Source organism: Hippocampus bargibanti, linkage group LG03, assembly GCF_051943395.1.
Source record: "Hippocampus bargibanti isolate YZ-2025 linkage group LG03, ASM5194339v1, whole genome shotgun sequence".
Taxonomy (NCBI): domain Eukaryota; kingdom Metazoa; phylum Chordata; class Actinopteri; order Syngnathiformes; family Syngnathidae; genus Hippocampus; species Hippocampus bargibanti.
The window spans coordinates 6,653,658-6,678,537 of record NC_142736.1 but is presented as its reverse complement, the minus strand read 5'-3'; the positions used below and the strand labels follow the sequence as shown (position 1 = coordinate 6,678,537).

Genomic DNA, 24,880 nt, shown 5'->3' with positions numbered 1-24,880 from the left:
CGATATAGTCACTCTCTCTCCTCTGGACATGTCCAAACCATCTCAGTCTGGCCTCTCTGACTTTGTCTCCAAAGTCCCTAATATAAGTTGTCCCTCTAATGTACTCATTCCTGATCCTATCCAACCTGGTCACTCCCAATGAAAACTTCAACATCTTCAGCTCTGCTACCTCCAGCTCTGATTCCTGTCTTTTCTTCAGTGGCACTGGATCTCACCACTGTTTTATACACTTTTCCTTTCATCCTAGATGAAACCCTTTTATCACACATCTGTCACATCCTGATTGGCGTCAGGTGCGCGCCCCTCCCCTACCTGCTCCTCCGGGATCACGCACCTGATCCCAATCCACTGATTGTTCCTTCTGGCTATAAAAGTCACCCGATTAGGCTTGGTATTCGCCGGTTTATTTCCTCCTTACACGCTGTCGTCGCCTCGCAGTACACATGTTGGGCCCCCTCTGCAGTTGTTGCCTCACTTTTCCTTTTCGCCACTTTATGTTTGTTCCCTGCGTGTCTCAGTAAAGCCTCTTTTGAACCTATTCATGTCTCCCTCGAGTATTTTGGATTCAGCTCTCCTTTTTGTCCGACGAGATCTGTTGCCACACCTCGTTCGGACGTGACAACCTCACACCTGACATTTTTCTCCAGCCTGCCTGGACACACTTCTTCACCTCTTTTCCACACTCTCCATTGCTCTGGACAGTTGACCCCAAGTAAAAAAATCCTCCTCCTTCTTTATATCTTTTCCCTGTACCATCACTTTTGCACCTGGATCCCTCTGATTCACACATGATTATTTTGTCTTGCTGCGACTGATCTTCATTCCTCTCCTTTCCAGGGCTTATCTCCACAACTCTAATTTCTCCGCCAGCTGTTCCGCGTTCTCGCTACAGATCATAATGTCATCTGCAAACATGGTCCAAGGAAATGCTTGTCTAACATCGTCTGTCAGCCTGTCCATCACCGTAGCAAATAAGAAGGGGCGCAGAGCTGACCCCTGGTGGAGTCCCACCTCCACCTTGAATTTCTCCGTCACACCGACGGCACACCTCACAACTGTCTTACAGTCATGATACATGTCTTGCGCAGCTCTGACATACTTTTCTGTCACTCCAGACTTCTTCATGCAATACCACAGCTCTTCTCTGGGCACCCTGTCATACGCTTTCTCCAGATCTACAAAGACACAATGCAATTCCTTCTGAACTTCTCTGTACTTCTCTATCAGCATTCTTAAAGCAAACACTGCATTCTTAAAGCAAACACTGTACTCTTTGTTTCATGAAACCATACTGCTGCTCACAAATGTTCACTTCTGCTCTTCGTCTAGCTTCAACTACTCTTTCCCATAGTTTCATTGTATGGCTCATCAACTTTATTCCTCTGTAGTTAGTACAACTCTGCACATGTCCCTTGTTCTTAAAAATGGGCACAAGTACACTTTGTCTCCATTCTTCAGGCATCTGTTCACCTTCTAAGATCTTGTTGAATAACCCAGTCAGGAACACCACCGCCACCTCTCCAAGATACTTCCATACCGCGATTGTTAAATCATCAGTCCCGAGTTCCTTTCCCCCCTTCATCCACTTCAGCGCCCTCCTCACTTCATGGCAGCTATAATTGAGCCACATGAAATCTATCTGCCAACAATGTTGCATTTGTAAATTAGAAAATATCTTCGCCTCCCCCGCCCATTTCTGATTTGTTATTACTAAAGAATGACTGACTGCTTTGTGCGCTTTATATCATTGTCTTGAATCTTTGTAAATGTTGTTTTCTTATATGAAGCCTGATGTGTTTGTTAATCTATGTGGAGGATTATTCTTTCTTTCTTTCTTTCTTTCTTTCTTTCTTTCTTTCTTTCTTTTCTTTTTTTTTTTTCTTTTTTTTTTTCTTTTTTTCTTTTTTTATTTTTTTTTTCATTTTTTTATTTTTTTTCTTTCTTTTTTTCTTTATCTGAACCACTTTATCTTGACCTCTGTTGTTGATATCTCAGCAGTAGGCGGGGGACACCCTGAATCGGTTGCCAGCCAATCGCAGGGCACACAAAGACAAAATACCATTCGCTCTCACACCAAAGGACATTTTCGAGTGTTAAATCAGCTTGTCATGCACATTTTTGGAATGTGGAAGGAAACCGGAGGACCAAGAGAAAACCCATGCGGGGCTGGGGAGAACATGCAAATTCCACACAGAGAGACCGGCGTGGAGCTTGAACGCATGACCTCTGTAATGTGAGGTCAACACTGGACCATCGGGCTTCCGTGGAGGATTATTATTCTCCTTATAAAGTGCTAGCGGATTATTAAAATAGGATTCACCATTGTGGAAAATTGGGCTATTGCTTTGCTCTATGACATACAGTAGTGCTGCTCAAGCGTTATTGACACCATCTTGGTTAACAATATGTGATTGTCACTACCATTTTACCAAAGCGCCTGTAACAGGTCAGAAATGCCCACTTATGGGCTGGTGGATCCAGAGATTTTGATGATACATGTGTTTTGTCAACTTGGAAAAGGTGTTAGATCGCTTCCCTCAGGGAGTCCTGTGGAGGGTGATTCGGGAGTATGGTGGACCAAACCCCCTGATACGTGCTGTTCGGTCCCCATACTGCCGATGTCAGAGCTTGGTTCATATTGCCTGCAGTAATTTGGAATCATTTCCAGTGTGGGTTAGGCTCCACCCTGGCTGCCCTTTGTCACGATTCTATTCATCGTCTTTCTGGACAGAATTTCTCGGCGCAGCCAAAGCGTTGAAGGGGTACATTTTTATGGCGTCAGCATTGCATATCTGCTTTTTCCAGATTATGCGGTCCTGTTGGCTCCTTCAAGCAAGGCTCTCCCACTCTCAGTGGATCGTTTCACAGTCAAGTGTGAAGCTGTTGGGATAAAAATCAGCATTTTCAAATCTGAAACAATGGTCCTCAGTTGGAAAAGGGTGGAGAGCCCTCTCTGGGTTGGGGAGATCTTCCCCCAAGTGGATGAGTTTTTAAGTATCGTGGGGTCTTGTGCACGAATGAGGGCAGAAGGGAGCGAGAGATCAATAGGCAGATTGGTGCAGTGTCTGCTGTGATGCGGACTTTGTATCGGTCTGTCGTGACAAAGAAAAAGAGCTGAGCCAAAGTGCCAAGCTCTCAATTTACCCGTCGTTCTATGTCCAACCTTCAACTATGGTCACGAGCTACTGCTCGTGACCGAAAGCACGAGATCTGAATACAAGCGGCCAAAATGAGTTTTCTCTGCAAGGTGTCCGGTCTCTCCCTTAGAAGTAAGGTGAGAAAATTAGTCATCCGGTACGTGCTCAGAGTCAAGACATTTCTCCTCCACATCGAAAGGAGACAGATGAGATGGCTCGGGCATCGGATTAGGATGCCTCTTCGACACTTCCCTGGTGAGGTGTTCGGGGCAGGTCCCACTGGCAGGATACCCGAACACCCAGGATGGCTGACAAGACTATGTCACCCAGGGAACGCCTCGAGATCCGCCAGGAAGAGCTGGAAGAAGTAGCTGGGGAGAAGGGCGTCTGGGCTTTCCTTCGAAGAGGAACTACCCAACACTATGATCACATCACATTCTTTCATTCCGAACTTCAACACTTCTTTCTTATACTCATTGTTTCTCTCTTCACACTTATTCATCACTCTTTTCACTCTCCTTACACCAGTGGCGGTCCGTGCATTTCACACCTAGGCCTTCAGTAAAGTCCTACTTAGTCCGACTTGAACAAATATCCCTCGTAATACCATAATTTATGACACAACGGCTGGAGATATCATTTACAAAAGCACACGCACTCAGTGCTGGGCGTGGCATCACCTTAATCGTCTCCAACACTGGCTATTTTCCGGAGCAATTACACATAAATAAATCTGCATCAGCAATTAGAACTTGTCACTATACGTGATACTGCAAACACTTAAAAATAAAAGGAAATTTAAAATCATTTGTCCACAAAGTTTTATGAAGTCCACCAAGAATATGCAATCTTTAACAAGATTTTACGCTAAATTACAAAATGTCAGTTTAATATAAGAAAAACAACAAGACGTTCACAAAACGAACTATTTGTTGAAAATAAAAGTAAACAAATCTTTTTCATTTGTTATTGAGAATAGGTTTACCTACATGCGACAGCAAGTTGTCCTCACCTTCAGCCATTGTGGGTTAAAAAAGCGAGTAGATATACTTGGTTTTTCTGCTAAAGTTCCGGGTCTGATCTGTTGTCAGCTTGGTTGATTTGCATAGCGATGCTGAGGTAAAGTGAGTATCCAATCACAGGCCGCGTACGTCATGTTCAACGCGAGGCCCTCTAGCTGTAGAATAATTGTATATATATTTAGAAAAAATACTTTTTTAATGAAATGTCTTTTATTATAATTATGATAATGATGTCTGATTATGTTAGGCCAGCAGAGAAGGCCTTGTTGGCCCTGACGGCCCACCACTGCCTTACACTCTCCTCCATCTCTCCTTTTGCCCCCACTATCATCTTGCAAACAGAGCACTCGTCACTCTCACTTCATTCGTTTCTGAGCTCCCTTTTTACCAGCTATGTTCACCTGCAAACGAGCCACCTGGTATCCACTTCTACACACCTATTTCTCTACTCTCCCATCAACCCTCCTCTCCCCAATGCTTATCTCATCACCGCATGATGTTATATGTTGAAGAGGATCGGTGGCGTAGAGAATCATTTTCGCAGTCCTCTTGCTGGCCTCCATCCTTCACTCACACCTCGCTTCCACTCACCTTGTACTCAGTCGTCTCATGTAGGTCCATAACAGACTATAGACATCTGCCTTTCATACCATACCTTCCAAGCAATATCCACAATGCACTCTCGGATGATTGGAATGGATTGGATTTGCCTTTATTAGTCTCTCAGTGGAGAAATTTACATTTCACAGCAGCAAAGTTATGAAAGGAATGAAAGTAGAAAAACAAAATACGCCTACTGTAGTGCTTCTAGCAGTCGGTCTGTCTCTATTTCTTAAGTTTGTCAAACACTTATACATTTTACCCACTCTCTCTCTCAAACACACTTCCTGGCATTAGATTGATCACTCCTATACACAGTTTTTTTTTCTCCACACCTCTCAGAAACTTTCTACTTCTTCTTAGTTAAATCCTTCACAGATATAATATTTACATGGAATTGTATATGATATAATAATTGAAACTGAGGGACATTAGAGTTAATGTGTTTGTGCTGTCAATCCGTGTTAGGCAGTCGCACAGTTACAATTTCTGGCAGTTTCTAAACTTTACTGTTTGTTTGAAATCACATTATGCACACACCTATCTTAAAGGACAACCGACGTCACTTTTTTGTTTTTCAATTGACACCAGAAAAACGTTTTCTAGCATCTAAAATACCCGAAACATGCAGTATGATATTTTTAGTCAAATGCAAAACACCAATAAAAATGACTTAAAGTGTCCAAAATCTGCAAAAAAAATTGAGCTGCGAATGGGGCATTTTCATAAAGTCCCGCCCCCCTTTCGTGACGTCACGCCAAGACGTCTTGCATTGCTTGTGAATCAAAACAATGGCTTCAGATTCGGAGAATATGCTTTCTTGGTACACATCCAGTTATGAATATGATTCAAATAGTCCTGATGAGCAAAGCATACATGTTTGCAATCGATTAAAGAATTTATTTGGGCCATTTTGAGGCAAACGGGTGGGGAGTAATGTCTCACCCAAGAAGAAAAAGAAAAATGGCGACCAGCTCCGGTGAGGAATGAATCAGCTCGTTTCCACAGGCTGATACTATCTTTCCATGGAGTTTGCCTCCCTCTGCTGGCGGCTTTTTGGTGTAAGACATGGTTTAAAAAAAAACAGTACAGCAAAATACATTGACATGATGGAAAGACGCTACAATGCGTCTTTTTTACAGTGAGGAGGCGGTCCTTTTCTGACGTCACGTACGGACTCGTCACCAACTCAAAAACAAGACTTCCTGAATGTTCAGCGTGAGTCTTAAAACGTAAAATATAGCTATATGCGGTGGAATCTTATTAAAATATGCCCAATAGAAGTCATTTGAAGCCATTTTACAAATTATGGACACAACTTGTCCGGAGACGTCGGTTGTCCTTTAAAGGACAAGGACAACCGACGACTCTGGAAATCCTTGTTTTTGAGTTGGTGAGGATACCTACCGTGACATCACGGTAGGTATCGTCACTGACCGAGAAAGCGACACACTATGCATTTTGCGGTACTTTGTTCGGTCTGAAAACTTCGTGTTGATCCGTGTTGATGGCGAAATTAGGAGGAAAACACATAAATAATGCAATGGTGAATCGTTGTGTGTTGCAACAAGACTACTATTTGATCCTCGCTGACACATATTCCCAGCAGACAAATCAGCCCATTTCCAACGAGGCTTGGGCGCAATCTTGTGATTTTTCTGGGACGCTACATTGCTGTCTTTGACAGCTCAAATTGAAATAGGAAGACTCCTTTTAATCGATTGCACATTTATGCTTTCTTCTTCAGAACTACAGTATTTGAATCATATGAGTAACAAGAAAGAGTCTTCTCCGACTCTGAACTCCGTGAGCCCATTGTTTTGATTCTTGAGCAAGGCAAGACCACCTGGCGTGATGTCACAAACTGGGGGCGGGACTTTCAGAAAATCCTCAGTTTCGAGCTGATTTGTGGCAGTTTTTGGACACTTTAAGTCATTTGTATTGGTGTTTTGCATTTGAACAAAAATATCAGCCTGCGTGTTTTGGGTATTTTAAATGCTATAAAACGTTTTTCTGGTGTCAGTTCAGAAAAAAAATGGTGTTGGTTGTCCTTTAAACAAGGAACAAAAAAAATAATTAAAATTACTATATACTGAGGAGGGCGGCACAGTGGTTAGCATATTGCAGAGATAGTGGGTCTGATTCTCTGCTAGGGCCTTCCAGTGTGGAGCTTGCATGGTCTCCCTGAGCATATTGTGTGTCTTTTTTTCTGGGTACTCTGCCTGTTTTGGGTATTTTAGATGCTATAAAACGTTTTTCTGATATCAGTGAGGAAACAAAAAAATTGTGTCAGTTGTCCTTTAAGGCTGGTGAAACTCACCAATTACGCAGACAGGTATGGAAAGCACAGAACCCGTGAAATTGGAAATGGGGCAAAAGTATGTTAATCCCCATAGGATTAATGCAATAAAAAAAGGCTTATTCCAACATTTAACACATCCGACACAAACTAAAGGACACATGCCCATTCTTGTACTACATACAATGTCCTGAATTCAATATAACAATCCCAATGCATCAAATAGTCATTATAATATCAAAACAGCACACATGCATGTGCCTTTGTCTGTGCATTCCACCATGATGTCCCTGATCCATTGGTGGAAAGACACTTTGATCCTCTCCTCTTTCATCTAGACTCTGCTTCATGTAACAAAGAGGGTACAGAAAGTGCTAAAAAATGAATGACTCTCTGTGTCTTTGTGTTGTCATATTGTCATTGTGTTGTCATATTATTTGTTATTTAGTTTATTTTTATTTTTTTACTTCAAGACGGCGCCGCGAGAGTGGCTGCCTTTCCAGCAGCTCATGTATTTTGTTTTTCTACTTTCATTTCTTTCATCACTTCTGCTGCTGTGAAATATAAATTTCTCCACTGCGAGATTAATAAAGGCAAATCCATCCATCCATCCATCCATCCATCCATCCATCCATCCATCCATCCATCCATCCATCCATCCATCCATCCATGTGTGTAATGTGAGTTTCGACAAAAATTAGAAGACATGAACCTAAAATTAATAACTTTAGTTTGTGTTCGAAATATTATTTGCTTATTCTCTCAACAAACAAAATAATTGCGATATTTTAGAATTCTTATTTTGACATTATTTGATAGTTTTCACATCATGTAAAAAATGTTCCATACTTTGTTTAGTACACACTGTTGCAGATCACGTCAATCTTTACAGATTATCATGAGTTTTATGAATGGCATAGAAAAACATCCAAACAAAACAAAACGTTTTTATATATGTTTTTTTTTTATTTTATTGATTGCGATTGTGACTGGCTACATATGTATGTCCGAATTGAGGACAATTTGGCTTTCAAAAATGTTTGGAAACTTAGTACATGCAGCATATACTATCCAGCATAGTAGCATAGTACATGCAGCATGTACTATGCAGCATAGTAGCATAGTACATGCAGCAACATATTAAAAATATTCTGTATGTGACGCAAACTTGTTCATAACAATCACTTTATTAAAAAAATACATAAAATATTGCTGATTAGTTTGCGGTTGTATGAAGATAATCCAATTTACTTGAATGTGAATTGCATAGAGATCGGTTCTTTTAATTTTGAAAATTATTAAAACGCCGTTTAGTTTCCGATTACATGTTTTTTATTCTAAATGTATTTTATTGTTGAGACGTGCGATGCTGTCTTGTGACCGGAAATAGAGACAACCAATCAAATAGGAGCATCTGTCAACATGGCGTCTGACTTTCGATCGAAATGCTTAGTGCTTTTCTTTTTTACTTATTTGCTTTATTCTTTAGCCTCTGGCAACAAAGATAAGCCCAAGAAAAAGAAAGACATAAGAGACTACAATGATGCCGATATGGCTCGTCTTCTTGAACAGTGGGAGGTACAATTATTTGTTTTTTACTCATTCCATCTCGTTAACCAGCTACCCTGTGACTGAGTATCCAAATAGCCATTTCTTCAACATTTCGATGTGATTACGTCGTTCTCATTTTCGTGTGTGATTTTGCTGTTGCTGGATCGTCAGTCTCATGCTTTGCCTTGTCATTTACAAGTATGGCGCGGTTCTGTTTCCTAATTTTATTGTTAATGGTCGCGTCTTTTAACCCCCACCAAGCGATGATCAATTGTTTTTTTAAGGCAGCAAATTGTGCGTTCACGCCAGAGTTGTCGGTGTATATTTGGCGTCGCAAAAGTTCACAAATTCTTGCCTGCAGTTTAATTGTGTGTGTGTGTGTGTGTGTGTGTGTGTGTGTGTGTGTGTGTGTGTGTGTGTGTGTGTGTGTGTGTGTGTGTGTGTGTGTGTGTGTGTGTGTGTGTGTGCGTGCGTGTGCGTGTGTGCGCGTGTGTGGTTTTTTTGTCAAAGGTAAATTTTGGCGATCTGAAATGTACAGGCAACATCTGCCAAATGTCTAACATAATTATCGATGGGACTTTACCTTTCTGTACGGCCACTTGCAGACAAAGATTCCTCAGCAAGCACCCAAACATTTTCAATATCACATTTGCAAGTCTGTAGAACTGTGGACGTTTTAAACTCTTGAATTATGGATGTGTCTTTGTGTTGTCATATTGTCATTGTGTTGTCATATTATTTGTTATTTAGTTTATTTTAATTTTTTTACTTCAAGACGGCGCCGCGAGAGTGGCTAAAGTCATATGGATGAATCAATCTATCAATCAGTCAATCGTTACAAGCCAGAGGAACTAGTTTTTTCAAAAAGGCTCAGTTTTGACAAACTTCTATTGACTGAAAAGATCTTTTTTAGAACAGTCTCGAAAAAAGTATTAAATATGTTTGTGCCAGATTGACTGTGTCGGTATTAGTTGATTGTAAGTTTAATATCAGATAAAGTTAGCACTGACAGTCACCGCCAACTTTCATGCACATGTGCAAATGAGTGAATTGGATTGGATTGGATTGGATTGGATTTGCCTTTATTAGTCTCACAGTGGAGAAATTTACATTTCACAGCAGCAAAGTGATGAAAGGAATGAAAGTAGAAAAACAAAATACATGAGCTGCTGGAAAGGCAGCCACTCTCGCGAAGCCGTCTTGAAGTCAAAAGAACAAAAAAAAACTAAATAACAAATAATATGACAGCATAGAGACAATATGACAAAACAAAGACACAGAGAGACATTCATTCTTCAGGACTTGCTGTACCCTCTTTGTGATGACATGAAGCAGTTCTAGATGAAAGAGGAGAGGAATTGCAGTATGACAAAGCTTACAAGTTGTGTTAGTGTGCAAAAATGTCTCCTTTTATGTCCCTAGAAAGATGACGACATCGAGGAAGGTGATCTTCCAGAGCACAGACGAGCTCCTCCTCCCATCGACTTTTCCAAGATCGACCAGTCAAAGCCTGAAGACTTGCTGAAGATGTCGAAAAAGGGTCGCACTCTGATGGTCTTTGCTACTGTGTCGGGGGAGCCCACCGAAAAGGAGACGGAGGAGATCACCGGCCTTTGGCAGGGAAGCCTCTTCAATGCAAACTATGACATTCAAAGGTATGAAAACCAGCATGGTTGATGGACCACTGCAATGGCATTTATAAGTTACATTTTCTCTCCCTTTGGAGGCTTCTACTTTTTTTTTTTTTTTGCTTTTTGAAAACTCCACACCTTATTCTCAGTTTTCCCATGCAGGTTTGTAGTGGGTTCCAACCGGGTGATCTTCATGTTGCGAGATGGCAGCTTAGCGTGGGAAATCAAAGATTTCCTGCTGACCCAGGAGCGCTGCTTAGACGTTACTGTGGAAGGGCAGGTATTCCCCGGGAAGGCTTCCAAGGAGAGCGATGGCAAGCAAAAGCAGGGGAATGAAGTGAACACCAAGAAAAAGAGCAAAAAGAAGGTGGAGGGCTCGCCGGTGGATTTGGAAGGGAACAGAGCCCGCTTTGGGAACCAGGAGCTATGATCGAGTGGCAGAGTTGTCTTTTGATTTATCGGAGAGGGGACAGGACCGAAGAAGCCGTTTGCAGTTTAACCTTTTTTCTCATTGATTTAATAAATCCATTTTGGGTTAATTCACTTGGCTGCTGAGCACTCCCATTTGTGTTTTATTAATCTAGACATACCATGTGGAAAATAAGCTCTTGGTGTGATGGGATCTCAACGATCATGGCCAAAAGCACAGTCTTGTGATACAGATGTTATGTTTTCATCGACATACATACATACATGCATGTCATAAGTGTGACGGACAACACAAAGACATGTCTAGATACACTAATCGCTGTTAAAAAGAAATGTTTGATTTCTTGGTTTTCACTCAATATGAAAATAAAGGTTTTTTTACAACTGTTGTGAAAACTGTTGTTTTTCTTTCTATACAACTGTATCTTTGTTTTTGGTCATTTGTTTCTTTATTCCTCCATTTGCCTCTTTTTTTGGACCAAGCGGTTGCTTGTCGATTCTATCTGGATTTACATTTGACTTGAAATAGCGGGGCCGTCATTTTCTAAGCAAACAATGCCTCCGAAACAAGAATTGGTTCGAGCTTCAAAAATGAAGTACATTTTGCTGACCAAAGAGGACGGAAGTTTTTCTTTAAACATTTCTTCAATTACTAATTATGAGGGCCATTCAATGAAAAAAATGGTAGGTGTGTGTGTATGTATGTATGTGTGTATATATATATATATATATATATATATACACAGTAAAGTCTCGTTATGTCGATATTCAAGGGAGTCCGAAAAATATCGATATAACCGGGACTATCGATATATCCGACCCTGTTTGCATGTAATTTTCTCCGTGCGTGCATAGAAATAGTATCGATATAACCGGGACTATCGATATATCCGATATCGATATAACGAGACTTTACTGTGTATATATATATATATATATATATATATATATGTGTGTGTGTGTGTGTACGAATATTCCACACCTTTCTTCAAAGCGTGTACAATCCCTCGTATCGTCCTGACTTTCGCTTTGTTCACGTGTGATCGAAATGATGCAATGTGAAATCCCCCGGCGGCAGATGCATGCGCACAGTAGCATCAAACCGCTCGCTTCGTTTGCAACGAAAAAACGATACCGAGATAGAGGCTACGCAGCAAACTCGTTTCACTTGATTGATTTGCCGTTTCGTGATAGTCGGTGTATACCGGATGGTACCCATAATTGACAAATTTGCGCTTTTCCGTACAGATCTTAAAATGCATAATAAACGTACTTTGTACGGCAAAAACATACAGGTTGACAGGTATGTGTTCTTGACCACCATGAACAATCACAAAGTCAAACATGTCTTGTCAGCATTATTTATTTCTGTACAAAAGTCTCAACAGACAACCATTAACTTTTTAACACATCCAGTTTGTTGATAGTGAACAATTCCAATGCAGGAAGTTGAAAAGCAGCTCGGTTTTCACTACATGTGACATATGCGAAGGACAGATAACAAGCAGACATCCCAGATGACGTGACATCTCTTGCAGATTTAAGATTGGTGCAGTCTGTACAATAAATATGTATAAAATATCTATAATATCTGTGGATTTCGAAAAACACATCAAAAATACAAAACACAGAATTACTCCTGCATCCCCTGAGAAAAGACCAGCTATTTCGGGAAAGGGAGGAGTCCATATACGAACAAATGTATCTGTTAGACTTTTAAATAAGAAAACACCATAAAAACATCCAATTTATTTGGCATTTGGTTGTGTTCTGGACCATTAGGGCAGGGGTGGCCAACAGGAGGCTGTGGCTCTTTGGCTGCTTCAATGCGGCTCCTGGGCTTTCACATGACAACCAAAACGCCTCGCCGATGGTGCTTCCATTCACACATTTCTAAATATACAGAACGGACTGCATCAGCCTATCATTAAAGGACAACCGACACCTCTGGAAAAGTTGCATCCATAATTTGTAAAATTACTTCAAATGACTTCTACTGAGCGCATTTTACAAAGATTCTACCACATATAGCTATAGTTTACAATTTAAGACTCGCACTGAATATTCAGGAAGTCTTGTTTTTGAGTAGATGACGATTCCTGAAGTGACGTCACATTAGGAACGCCCGACAAAGCAACACACAATGCATTTTGGACACTTTTTTTTCATCTGAAATTAGAAGGAAACCTACAAAAATAATGTGATGGTGAATCGTTGTGTGTCACACCAAGACTACCAATTGCGGTAACACCATAAAGAAGCAGACAAATCAGCCCATTTCCAACGGAGCTTGTGCGCCATCTTGTGCATTTTCTAGGACGCTACATTGGAGTCCAGACGGCTCGAATTGATATGGAAGGACTTCTTTAATTGATTGCAAACATTTATGTTTTCCTCATCAGAACTATTTGAATCATATTCATAACTGGCTGAGTAACAAGAAAGCATCTTCTACAAAGCTGAACTCTCTGAAGGCATTGTTTTGATTCTGGAGCAAGGCATTTTGTGGAGGAGTATCCTGGCGTGACGTCACGAACAAGGGGGCGGGACTTTCTGAAGGTTACCATTTCCGAGTGCATTTTGTGGAAGTTTTGGGACACTTTAAGTAATTTTTATTTGTGTTTTGCATTTGACTAAAAATATCAGGAATTGTCAAAATTTCTACAGCTTAGCTGGTGTATAAAATGTACAGTCACTGTACATTATAAACACTATACTACAGTGTTTATTTTATTTTATATTTATCAAAACTGTGTGCATAGGTGAGGCACACCGTTCTCCTGCCTCATGACAGGGGGCGCTGGTGATTACGGATTCTTCTTGCGACTCCTCGGCTGCAGAATAATATAATTAGTGACAGCAAGCTACAGTTAACAGTTAGCAAGTTAAGTGTAACCATCCAATCATTTTTTTTCGTGTTGCTTGGCCATATTTTCAGAATGGTGGATTACATATCTAAATTGAAAGAATTTTCTAAACTGGACTTCCAATCGAAGCAGGAGATAATGATTAAAGGAAGACCAACACCGGGCAGTGTAGCTCACAAACGGTGAGGGATGAATGTAAATCTCCTGGACAGCTTCTCAGCTTTTTGACCAAGAAGTATGTAATTGAAATTATTCCTGAAGCGAGAAAGTTGCTCCAGCTTGTGCGCAATGTTCCAGCGACTACAGCATCAGTGGCGCGGTCATTCTCAGCACAAAAGACTGAAAATATACAGTCGGAACAGGACTGATCAAGAATGACTTTCTTCACTGGCAGTGATCTCCATTGAGACAGAGAGACTTGGACTTCATTTATAAGTAAAGGTAACACGATAATAACGTTTTTTTTTTCATTATTTTTGTGGCAGTTTGTATACAGTATATAAAGAATGCTGACATGACATTTTAAACCATACACGTTAACTGTTGCCAATCAAATGGTGAATAAGATACTCTGTGGAGTTCATATGCTTGTAAATCTGAGTGTGATGACATCAGTGCCTCACCAGCCATGAACCTCACCGCACGTCACTGATGCTATGAAACGTTTTTCTGATGTCAGTTTGGAAACAAAAAAATGGTGTCAGTTGTCCTTTAATCCTGCTACTTGATTGACATAGAGGGCAGCCGATCAGATGACTGGATCACCACTCATGCACAGAAATCAGTGCTAAGTGGTAAATGCTAAGTCGATCGCAATCGACCAAGAGCAGGCAGATTGGTCCCAAGTGGACTGCGAACGGTGGGAGGAGGAAATTGGGGGAAAAAAAGATTTGTGTGTTTGTGTTTTAATGTTTCATTTATGTTCGGGCGCTCCGGCTGTTGCTCGTCGTGCATGCAATGTTCGTGTGTGCATGGTCATGTGTGTGTCTGTGTGTGTCTGCGCATATGTCTCTGTGTGTGTGTGCATGTGCACGTCCGCACATTGTGTGTGCATGTGTGTGCGTGCTTGTGGGTCTTTGCAGTAAGATTAAAAAAAAATGGTGCCTCATCTCTGACTGGTTAACCACCCCTGCGCTAGGTGGTTCAACAATAAAGTACGGACAGATGTCTTACAAACACAAGATACAAGAACAACTACACAACCCGCAGTTGAATGCAAACGAGGAAAATCACCACCACCACCCCCACCACTCTGTCAAATTTCCTTTAGCATAGAGATTTAGCATCCTGTTTCACAATACCTTTACTGTCATGGAGGGATGCAGATGACATGCCCTTGAGTCACAGGCCCTCCGATGATTTCAAGTACAGTGAACCCTCGTTTATCACGGGAGATATGGTCCAAAAATAGCCCGCGACAGGTCTAATCCGGGAAGTACAATGTAATCAGCTTTTTTTTTTCTTTTACACACAGTGCAAAACTTTACATACTGCAGAATGAAACAAAAAATAAAACCTTGGACAGAATTTAGAATTTGGGATACTCCTCCATCATCGAAACAATTTATCAATCGAAGCAGGAAGGGCTCATTAGCCAGGATACAAATTTATCAGTTCATGGAAGAGACAATGTTTTGTTGCTTCCAGCTGTTGGGCTCAGAACCTTCCAGGGGTGTGGTATTCTAATCAAGAAACCTCACTTATCTCACTAAACTTACTTTAATCACTACATTTGCATATACTCTCAATAAATTGCTTGGCAGAGGGCTGCAAAATTCAGGTGTTTGTCATGAATGTAGCAGTAACGACAATCTTTCTGGGTCCGAGCCTTCGTCCACAGTGTCCGATCGAACATCTCTGTGGTGAGTCATCACAGATGATGCTTCTTACACTCAACACACACACACACACACACACACACACACACACACACACACACACACCCACACACACACACGCACACACACACACACACACACACACACACACACACACACACACACACACACACACACACACACACACACACACACACACACACACACACACACACACACACACAATTCTTTAAAAATACAGTAAAGTCTCGTTATATCGATATTCAAGGGAGTCCGAAAAATATCGATATAACCGGGACTATCGATATATCCGACCCTGTTTGCATGTAATTTTCTCCGTGCATGCATAGAAATAGTATCGATATAACTGGGACTATCGATATATCCGATATCGATATAACGAGACTTTACTGTACATCAACACGGGCCTGGACCAATGAAGTCTGCGATCAATATTGTATTATGTGAGTATGTGTGTGTGCTTTTTTTGTTCGTTTGTGTCATGACATTGCAGCCACGTATACTATTTATTATCTTTTTTTTTCTGCCTGTCACTCAGCTTCATCTTGTGGACCACGGGGATCGGCAGGACTTGGTGGATCTTGGCTCTGTCTGGGTCTGCTTCCAATCGAATCCAGTCAGGGTGGAAGGAGCCCTTGAAGCCCACAAATGCCAACTTATCTGCAGAAGGAAATCATTGGAGAGGTGTTTGAGAACTGAGGATTGGTGCCTTCTTGTTGCAAGCTTTTCTGGATTTCAATTTCTGTCGACCCTGGTTTACTTGGTATCCTAAATATCAATTCTGTTTGTGGTTTATTCCTGGAATAAAAAGACTGTTAAATGATGATTGTGAATTTTGAAATCAGATGTCAAGAATAATGACTTGTTCAAAAATTGTAATTATGGATTATAGGATAAAAAAGTTTATATGCTTGATTTGCTTTTGGCGGCCACATAAAATGATGTGCCAGGCCAAGTCTGGCCCCCGGGCTTCAACTTTGACACCGGTGACTTTGAGGGAGTTTTTCCCTGCCTCTGGATGTTTTAAGAACGAAAACTAGTTGTCGTAAAATCAAATTTTAGCCCTGGTCTGTCTGGATGCATTTGGAGTGTTTTTTTTTTCTTCGTTTGTTTTGTTAATGAGGATTTTAATGGGGAGTGGCTTGGAATATCATGTTCTGAAATGGCTCATTATAAATAATATACCTGGCTTGAATTGTGATGTCTATTCAACACCTCGTACATAACCAAGTATGGGCAGTTGCTTTTCTTTCCTAATATTTAACCCCCCCCAAAAAAAGAATGCTTGTATGTCATTTTTCATGTTTGGCCTTTCGTGTTGATTCAAAAGTGAATATTGGTAGCCTTCGATTGTTATGAACATGAAGGTCACATGGTCTGAGGGAAATCGTATTTTGCGGTAAAAAAATTACCTTTTAGTGGCTTGCCTGACTCTGCTCCAAGTCGCTCTAATGCTTTTGTCCATGGACCTCTCGTGACCAGACGGCCTTTTGATGTCAGGAGAACAACAGAGCTGGAGAAATAATAATAATAATAATAATAATAATAACAACAACAAAAACAACAACAACAATAATAATAATAATAATAATAATAATAATAATAATAATAATAATTGTTTCATTCATTCCTTTTCCAAGTGAATATATATGGAGAAAGAAGCTGTGCCTTGAACTGCCTGACAGGAGACCGAAAAGAAGGACTAAGAGGAGGTTTATGGATGTTGTCAAAGACGACATGAAGGTAGCTGGTGTGAGAGAAGAGGATGCACAAAACAGGGTTAGATGGAGGACAGTGATTCACTGTGGTGACCCCTGAAAGGAAAAGAAGAAGATTCATTCATTTTCTGAATCGCTTCGCCCTCACGAGAGTCGCAGAGGGAGTGGAGCCTATCTCAGCAGTCTTCGGGCAGTAGATGGGGCACAACCAGAACCGGGCCAGTCAATTGAAGGGCACTCAGAAAACAAAAATCATCCACACTCACACTCACACCTCGAGACAATTTGGAGTGTTCAAACAGCCTGCCATGCATGTTTTTTGTAATACTGGAAGAAATTGGAGGACCCGGAGAAAACCCACTCGGGCCCGGGGAGAACATGTAAACTCTACACCAGGGGTCAATGAACCTTTTTGACTAAGAGAGCTATTAAAAGTAAATTATTTAGAAATGTATTTCAGTGAGAGTACATGCACGCAAACATGCACACACGTGATTTCCACAAAATGTCAGAATATTATTGAAAATAACTTTGTCATAATATTCACTATTCACATTAATATGAATAGTTTTCATTTCCTCGTGATTGGTAAAAAAAATCCAGCCAAACGATCGGAATGAAAGTCAGCTTGCCGGGTCCATAGGCGAAGTTACTGCTAGCTACACTCCTCATTAGCTTGCACCTTTGCTTTCTGCTGTCTCTCACAGAAGTATATTGACATTTGGACTTGTTTCAACTTTATTGATAGTTCAAAGGCAGAGTGTAGAATGTAAGGTTAAAATATTCCATCAATCTGGCTCCACTAATTACCCGCACAGACACATAACAGTTCACCTATCTGTACAATTTGAAGAGAAAAGACAAGCAAGGGAACCAGCTATTTGTAACGTCACTTGAGGCTCGAGGGCTGGGCTCGAGTGACGAAATAAAAGCGGGGAGTGTGGATCCAAAATACACGGCGAGACAGATACTCGTCTACAAAAGTCTTTACTGAGGCACGCATGAAAAAAAGGACAGCAGGATGAGGTGACTGAGGGAGATCGGTGACAGCTGATCTGACGGCACGGAAGTAACAGGGTGGCTTTCAGAATACTCCGACGGCGCCTGAATGGCGCGATCGGTAGATATAGTCAGAAGGCACAATCAAGGGAATGACAATCAGCTGTGGGGACCCAGGTGCGTGATGATGGGAGGGGCCGTCTCCCGGGAGCAGCGGAGGAGGTGAAAGGAGGGGCGGGGCGCGCCCAGGACGGCGACGAGATGTGACACTATTAAAGAAGCTTCGAGTGTGTTTGCCTGCATCTGATGCTGTTGCAATATCATAACGACCAAGATGTACAACCCAGAGCTCCTTGAGACACTTTATGTAAAAAGCTATCAACACAGCTACATAGAACACATTTGATGAGGAACTGGGTAAAATGATTTCAAGTGATTTTCAGCCATTTTCAATTGTGGATGACAAAGGATTCAGAAAATATACTCATGCTCTCAACCCCAATGTATGGAATTCCAAGCTGGACATTTCCTCATTGTTGGGCTATTAAAGGCTTTCTGATTCTGATTCAGATTCAGATTCTGAAAACACTTTCTCAAAGAATCAAACCAGAATTTTTAATGACAAAGAACGTGCTGCAGTCCAAGAACGGGTCAAAAAAGCCACAGCTGTTTGTCTAACAACTAACAGCTGGACATCCCAAACCACAACATCCTACATGTCACTTACACGCGACTTTATTGAACATTTCAAAATGGGGACCTGTCTGCTGGATTGTTTTGAGTTCAGTGAAAGACACATCTCTGAGAGCTTAGCAGAGGAGCTGGGGAGGTACTGCAGGACACATGCACTGTTTTGGAGCCATTTGAGCAGGTCACGGGAGATCAGAGTACAGTGGACAAATGTTATCACATTATGCTGTTATTATTATTCAATTATTATCATTTTTACTAGTTGGTATTATAGCACTATTAATATCCATCCACTCGTGCCTCTCTGTCCCTTGGCCTAGCTTCTCCCCTGGAGAACATCCTCTAGCTGCCTGATAATAAATATTCCTTTTTTGTATATCACATTGCTTCCTGCTGATTTAATATTTAGACTATACAAATGGAGAGCTGGACCAGGAAGAACAATATTTAACCCAACACATCCATCCATCCATCCATTTTTCGTACCGCGTATTCCTCATAAGGGTTGCGGGGGGTACTGGAGCTAATCTCAGCTGTCTTTGGGCACGAGGCGGGTTGCCAGCCAATCACAGTGCACACAAACACAAACAAGAGTCACTCTCACACCTAGGGACAATTTGGAGTCTTCAATCTGCCTGCCATACATTTTTGGAATGTGGGAGGAAACCGGAAACCCACGCGGGGAGGCCAGACCGGGACGCGAATCGGCGACCTCTGCACTGTGAAGCCGGTGTGCTAACCACTTGACTACCGGGCCGCCACACTATTAATATGAATAACCAAATTAGTGACAAGCTGAGCATCAGACCAGAGTAACCACAGGGAAAGTGAAAGTTACTGGATGCTCTATGTGCACATATAAATAAAGCCATATAAATAAAAATATTTGATATAGTGTATTTTTTTTACATGAGTAATTAGTTTTTCACATACTTTTATATGATTTTTGGTTGTTAAGTAATTTAAGCAACAACAAAAAACTGAGGAGCCATTTGGGACCCAAAAGAGCCTGATCATTTTAGTGAGCCTCGCCAAAAGAAAAGAGCTGGAATTCCCATCACTAACTCTTACTCGTCAGGCTTATTTTAAAGGGGGCGTTCACTTTTTTCGACATCAACGTCCATAGGTCAGTATCAGCTCATCAAAATTGCGCTTTCCGCCAAGTGCCGCCCAAACAGAAAATGAACAGTGAAATACAGTAAAGTCTCGTTATATCGATATTCAAGGGAGTCCGAAAAAAAATCGATATAACCGGGACTATCGATATATCCGACCCTGTTTGCATGTAATTTTCTCCGTGCGTGCATAGAAATAGTATCGATATAACCGGGACTATCGATATATCCGATATCGATATAACGAGACTTTACTGTAGTGAGAATATGTATTGAGTTTTATCGGCGAACCAGATGCAATCATTAAAAGAGCCATATATGGCTCACGAGCCATAGGTTCCCGACACCTGCTCTACACAGAAGATGGAGCTGTGATCAACCTACGTATTTAATCCAATTGACATAAAGGGCAACCAGCCAGATGACAACTCAATAGCTTTACATGCACATCCATTCAGTGCTCAGTTGAAACATTGGAATGCAAGCCAGATTTGAAGTGCATCATTCAAGAATGCCAGAAGTCCCTAAACTAAGGTGCAAAGCAGGAAGATGTATGATGTGGTTCTTTGCAGTAACACAGTAAAAACATTGGCTCTTAGTCTGAACTGTCGCCCACGTCGCTCACTAGTCGACGACTCAGCTGCCATATTTTTTCCCCCACGAATCAAATACAGTAAAGTCTCGTTATTTCGATATTCTCGGGAGTCGGAAAAAATATCGATATAACCGGACTATCGATATATCCGATGCGGCATGTTAATTTTCTCCTTGTGTTCATAGAAATAGTATCGTAATAAGCAGTACTATCGATATAACCGATATCGATATAACGAGACTTTACTGTGTGTTATTGAGTTTTTTAATATTGGGTTTCTGAGCTCTTTCCAAAACTTGATCTTACCCATCTTTCAGTCCACTGATGTAGTTGTTTATCTGCGCAGGCACACCTTGAAGGATTGAGTTCCGGAAGCCTTTGCTGTCAACCACCTTCCCATCATGTCCATCGATGACAGTCAGCTGAACACCATCATCTGGTTGGTACAATTTTCTGCCATTCACCTGTGATACAGGACCCTCCATACTTTCATCACACACGTCAAGCAATGTTTGTGAATAATAAATTATGATAATACTCGAGTTCTTTGAGAAAGAAGAACAAGGAAAAAGTCTGAGCAGGTGTAAATTCAGGACTAAATGAGGCAAATTTGACCTGCAAAACCACTTAACTGCATCAATGTAGGTTTACCACTGCTACTACTGAACATTTGAAGCCACCAAAATACTGAAACCTGTGGGGTTCCCTAATCAACTTTGAATCTAGGAAAAATCTATTTAAACCCAGCATTTTTTTGGGTCTGTGTGGTCAAAAGACATTTAGTGTGATGTGCCATCGAATTGCCTTTTGAGAAGGCAAGAGAAACCCCTTAAATGGATGGTACGCTTTTCATAAAGATTCATGCAAAATACACATCACCGGGGTTAATAACTAACACTGAGGACCAACCTAGGAAAGTCGCAGACAATGTGGTGTCCAAAAGTAAATCCTTTTGTTGTCAACATTAACGTAAACATATATATATATATATATATATATATATATATATATATATATATATATATATATATATATATATATATATATATATATATATATATATATATATATATATATATATAAATCCTCGTCTGTGTCTGTCCCCCATTTCAGCTCGGGTCCTCTACCAGAGGCCAGGAAGCTTGAGGGTTCTGCGCAGTATCCATGCTGTTCCCAGCACTGCGCTTTTCTGGACCGAGATGTCCGATGTTGTTCCCGGGATCTGTTGCAACCACTCGTCGAGTTTAGGGGTCACTGCCCCGAGTGCTCCGACCACCACAGGCACGACTGTCACCTTTACCTTCCAGACTCTCTCCAGCTCCTCTCTGAGCCCTTGGTATTTCTCGATTTTCTCATGTTCCTTCTTTCTGATGTTTCCATCACTCGGGACCGCTACATCCACGACAACGGCTTTCCTTTCCCCTTTATCTATGACCACGATATCTGGTTGGTTGGCCATTACCATCTTGTCAGTCTGTATCTGGAAGTCCCACAGGATCTTTGCTCGGTCATTCTCCACCACCTTGGGAGGTGTTTCCCATTTTGACCTTGGGGTTTCCAGTCCATACTGTGCACAGATGTTTCGGGAGACTATGCCATCCACCTGGTTATGGCGCTCCATGTAGGCTTTCCCTGCCAGCATCTTACACCCTGCAGTTATGTGTTGGATTGTCTCAGGTGCCTCTTTGCACAACCTCCACCTTGGGTCTTGTCTGGTGTGGTATATCCCTGCCTCTATGGCTCTGGTGTTCAGGGCCTGCTCTTGGGTAGCCAGGATGAGTGCCTCTGTGCTGTCATTTAGGCCAGCCCTCTCTAGCCACTGATAGGACTTCTTGAGATCAGCCACTTCTGCTATGGTTCGGTGGTACATCCCGTGTAGGGGCTTTTCTTCCCATGATTGTCCCTCATCCAGCACCTCATCCTCTGTTCCCCATTGACTGAGACATTCTCTGAGTACATCATCCGTTGGAGCCTTCTCTTTGATGAATTCATGGAGCTTGGATGTTTCATCCTGGACAGTGGCTCTCACACTCACTAGTCCCCGGCTTCCTTCCTTACGGCTTGTGTACAGTCTCAGGGTGCTGGACTTGGGATGGAACCCTCCGTGCATGGTGAGGAGTTTTTGGGTCTTAACATCCGTGGTCTGAATCTCTTACTTTGTCCACCTTATTATTCCTGCAGGGTATCTGATCACTGGCAGGGAATAGCTGTTTATTGCCGGGGTCTTGTTCTTGCCATTGAGCTGGCTTCTGAGGACTTGCCTCGCCCGCTGGAGATATTTGGTCGTAGCCGCTTTCCTTGTTGCTAGTTCGAGGTTGCCATTGGCCTGTGGTATACCGAGGTACTTGTAGCTGTTTTCAATGTCTGCTATTGTTCCTTCAGGGAGTGAGACCCCTTCAGTGTGGACTACCTTGCCCCTCTTAGTCACCATCCGACTACATTTTTCCAGCCCGAATGACATTCTGATATCACTGCTGTAGATCCTGGTTGTGTGGATCAGGGAGTCTATGTCCCTTTTGCTCTTAGCATACAGCTTTTTGTCATCCATGTAGAGGAGGTGACTGATCGTAGCTCCATTTCTGAGGCGGTATCCATAGCCTGTCTTGGCGATTATCTGGCTGAGGGGGTTCAGTCCTATGCAGAACAGCAGTGGGGAGAGTGCATCACCTTGATATATGCCACATTTGATGGACACTTGCGTTAGTGGCTTGCCATTGGCTTCAAGTGTGGTTTTCCACATCCTCATCGAGTTTGCAACGAAAGCTCTCAGGGTCCTGTTGACCTTATACAACTCCAAGAATTCAGTGATCCATGTGTGTGGCATCGAGTCATAAGCTTTCTTGTAATCATTCCAGGCTGTGCACAGGTTGGTATGTCGGGACCTGCAGTCTTGAGTGACTGTTCTGTCAACCAGCAGCTGATGTTTGGCACCTCTAGTATCTCTACTAATGCCTTTCTGTGCTTTGCTCATGTATTGATCCATGTGTCCACTTATTTTATCCGCAATGATGCCTGACATGAGCTTCCATGTTGTGGAGAGACAGGTTATTGGTCGATAGTTGGAAGGAACTGCACCCTTTGAGGAATCCTTCATGATCAGGATTGTTCGCCCTTCGGTTAACCATCCGGGGTGAGTCCCATCCATCAGCACCTGGTTCATTTGTGCTGCTAGGCGCTCGTGGAGTGCTGTGAGTTTCTTTAGCCAGTAGGTGTGGACCATATCCGGGCCTGGTGCCGTCCAGTTTTTCATACCTTTTCTGGCCTCATTCTCTTTCGTGTACCTCTTTAGGCGACTGGACAAGGCCTGGAGCCTTTGTTTGGCAGTTTCGAGTGCTTCAGGTATGGTTATCTGCATGTACCTCTTAGGTATTGGCCTTTTATTCACACCTCTCTGGATCTCCGTCAATTGACTCACATCTTTCCGAGCTGCCTTGATCTTGGCCTCCAACCGTCTTTTCCATGGTGGGTAATGAATCTCGTGGCACTCATGGTTGCTCTTGTAGCCAAGCATCTCTAGGATCACTGATGCTGAGGTGTATATCAGCTCATTGGTTTCCGTGATCGTTCCGGTCGGTATCGTTCTCAGTGCTGCATTCACAGTTTCCATGAGACTTTCAGGTGGTACTTCACATAGCCGTTGTAATCGGTGTCTTCATTGCCCAGTTTTCATTCTTGCCATGATCTTATCTCTCAGGTCAGTTGCTGCTTCGCTCAGCATTTCATTCATTGGGGCTGGCTTCCCAATCTCATCATTCATTGGGGCTTGCCTCCCAATCTCTGGTTGAACCTCTTCCTCTGATGTGGCAGCCTGGGGCCCTTCACCTCGGAATTTGTGTTGTACTTCATCAATCTCAAGTTGTGATAGCAATTGCCGTTCGTGGATATTGGAACACTGAGCTACTAGTTGTTTCGTGGTCAACCATGACTGTGGGTTTCGAAGTAACCATTCAGCCCCTATTATCCGCATGTAACCCCTCTGACTAGGGTTGCTTGAGTAGTAGCATTCCAACAGAGCCATGTTATCGCATCTCGTCCATCTCCACTTTGTTCCAGTAGCCCATTTTTTCATCAGGGTGCTCTGGTTCCCCAGCACCTGACGCAGACCTTGTTTGGCCCCTTTGTCTGCCTCAAGCGGGATTCGAATCCCCGTATCCCGTATCTCTCTCTCTCTCTCTCTCTCTCTCTCTCTCTCTCTCTCTCTCTCTCTCTCTCTCTCTCTCTCTCTCTCTCTCTCTCTCTCTCTCACTGTCGTCTGCCTGTCGCTATAATGTTTAACCATATATATACCATACCATATATATATGTATATTGTGACATCATGAGAGGCTAGCTCTCAGCGGGACGGGACAAGAAGTGCAATGGACGACA

General features: G+C 42.1%; 2 protein-coding genes across 2 annotated transcripts in view; one reads left to right on the top strand and one right to left on the bottom strand.

Annotated features, from left to right (window-relative positions):
• The first annotated feature begins 8,445 nt into the window (after positions 1-8,445).
• Positions 8,446-11,065, top strand: mesd (mesoderm development LRP chaperone). The gene is made up of 3 exons (XM_088993189.1): positions 8,446-8,636; positions 10,032-10,264; positions 10,403-11,065. The coding sequence occupies exons 1-3, from the start codon at positions 8,481-8,483 to the stop codon at positions 10,668-10,670; spliced, it is 657 nt and encodes a 218-aa protein (XP_088849315.1). The 5' UTR covers positions 8,446-8,480; the 3' UTR covers positions 10,671-11,065.
• Positions 11,066-11,993: 928 nt separating this feature from the next.
• cemip (cell migration inducing hyaluronidase 1) overlaps positions 11,994-24,880 on the bottom strand; it is a 121,679-nt gene continuing 108,792 nt past the window's right edge. Inside the window, exons 26-28 of the mRNA XM_088991758.1 lie at positions 20,819-20,976; positions 16,808-16,908; positions 11,994-16,055 (exon numbers count right to left, since the gene is read on the bottom strand). Coding sequence (XP_088847884.1) covers positions 15,898-16,055; positions 16,808-16,908; positions 20,819-20,976 — 417 coding nt within the window. The 3' untranslated portion in view covers positions 11,994-15,897. The remainder of the gene's footprint in view (positions 16,056-16,807; positions 16,909-20,818; positions 20,977-24,880) is intronic.

Bases quoted from the DNA above. Each gene is read 5' to 3' on its own strand.
- mesd (XM_088993189.1), top strand. From the start codon at position 8,481: ATGGCGTCTGACTTTCGATCGAAATGCTTAGTGCTTTTCTTTTTTACT. The intron at 8,637-10,031 runs GTACAATTATTT...TTATGTCCCTAG, and splicing joins GTCTTCTTGAACAGTGGGAG to AAAGATGACGACATCGAGGA. The intron at 10,265-10,402 runs GTATGAAAACCA...TTTCCCATGCAG, and splicing joins GCAAACTATGACATTCAAAG to GTTTGTAGTGGGTTCCAACC.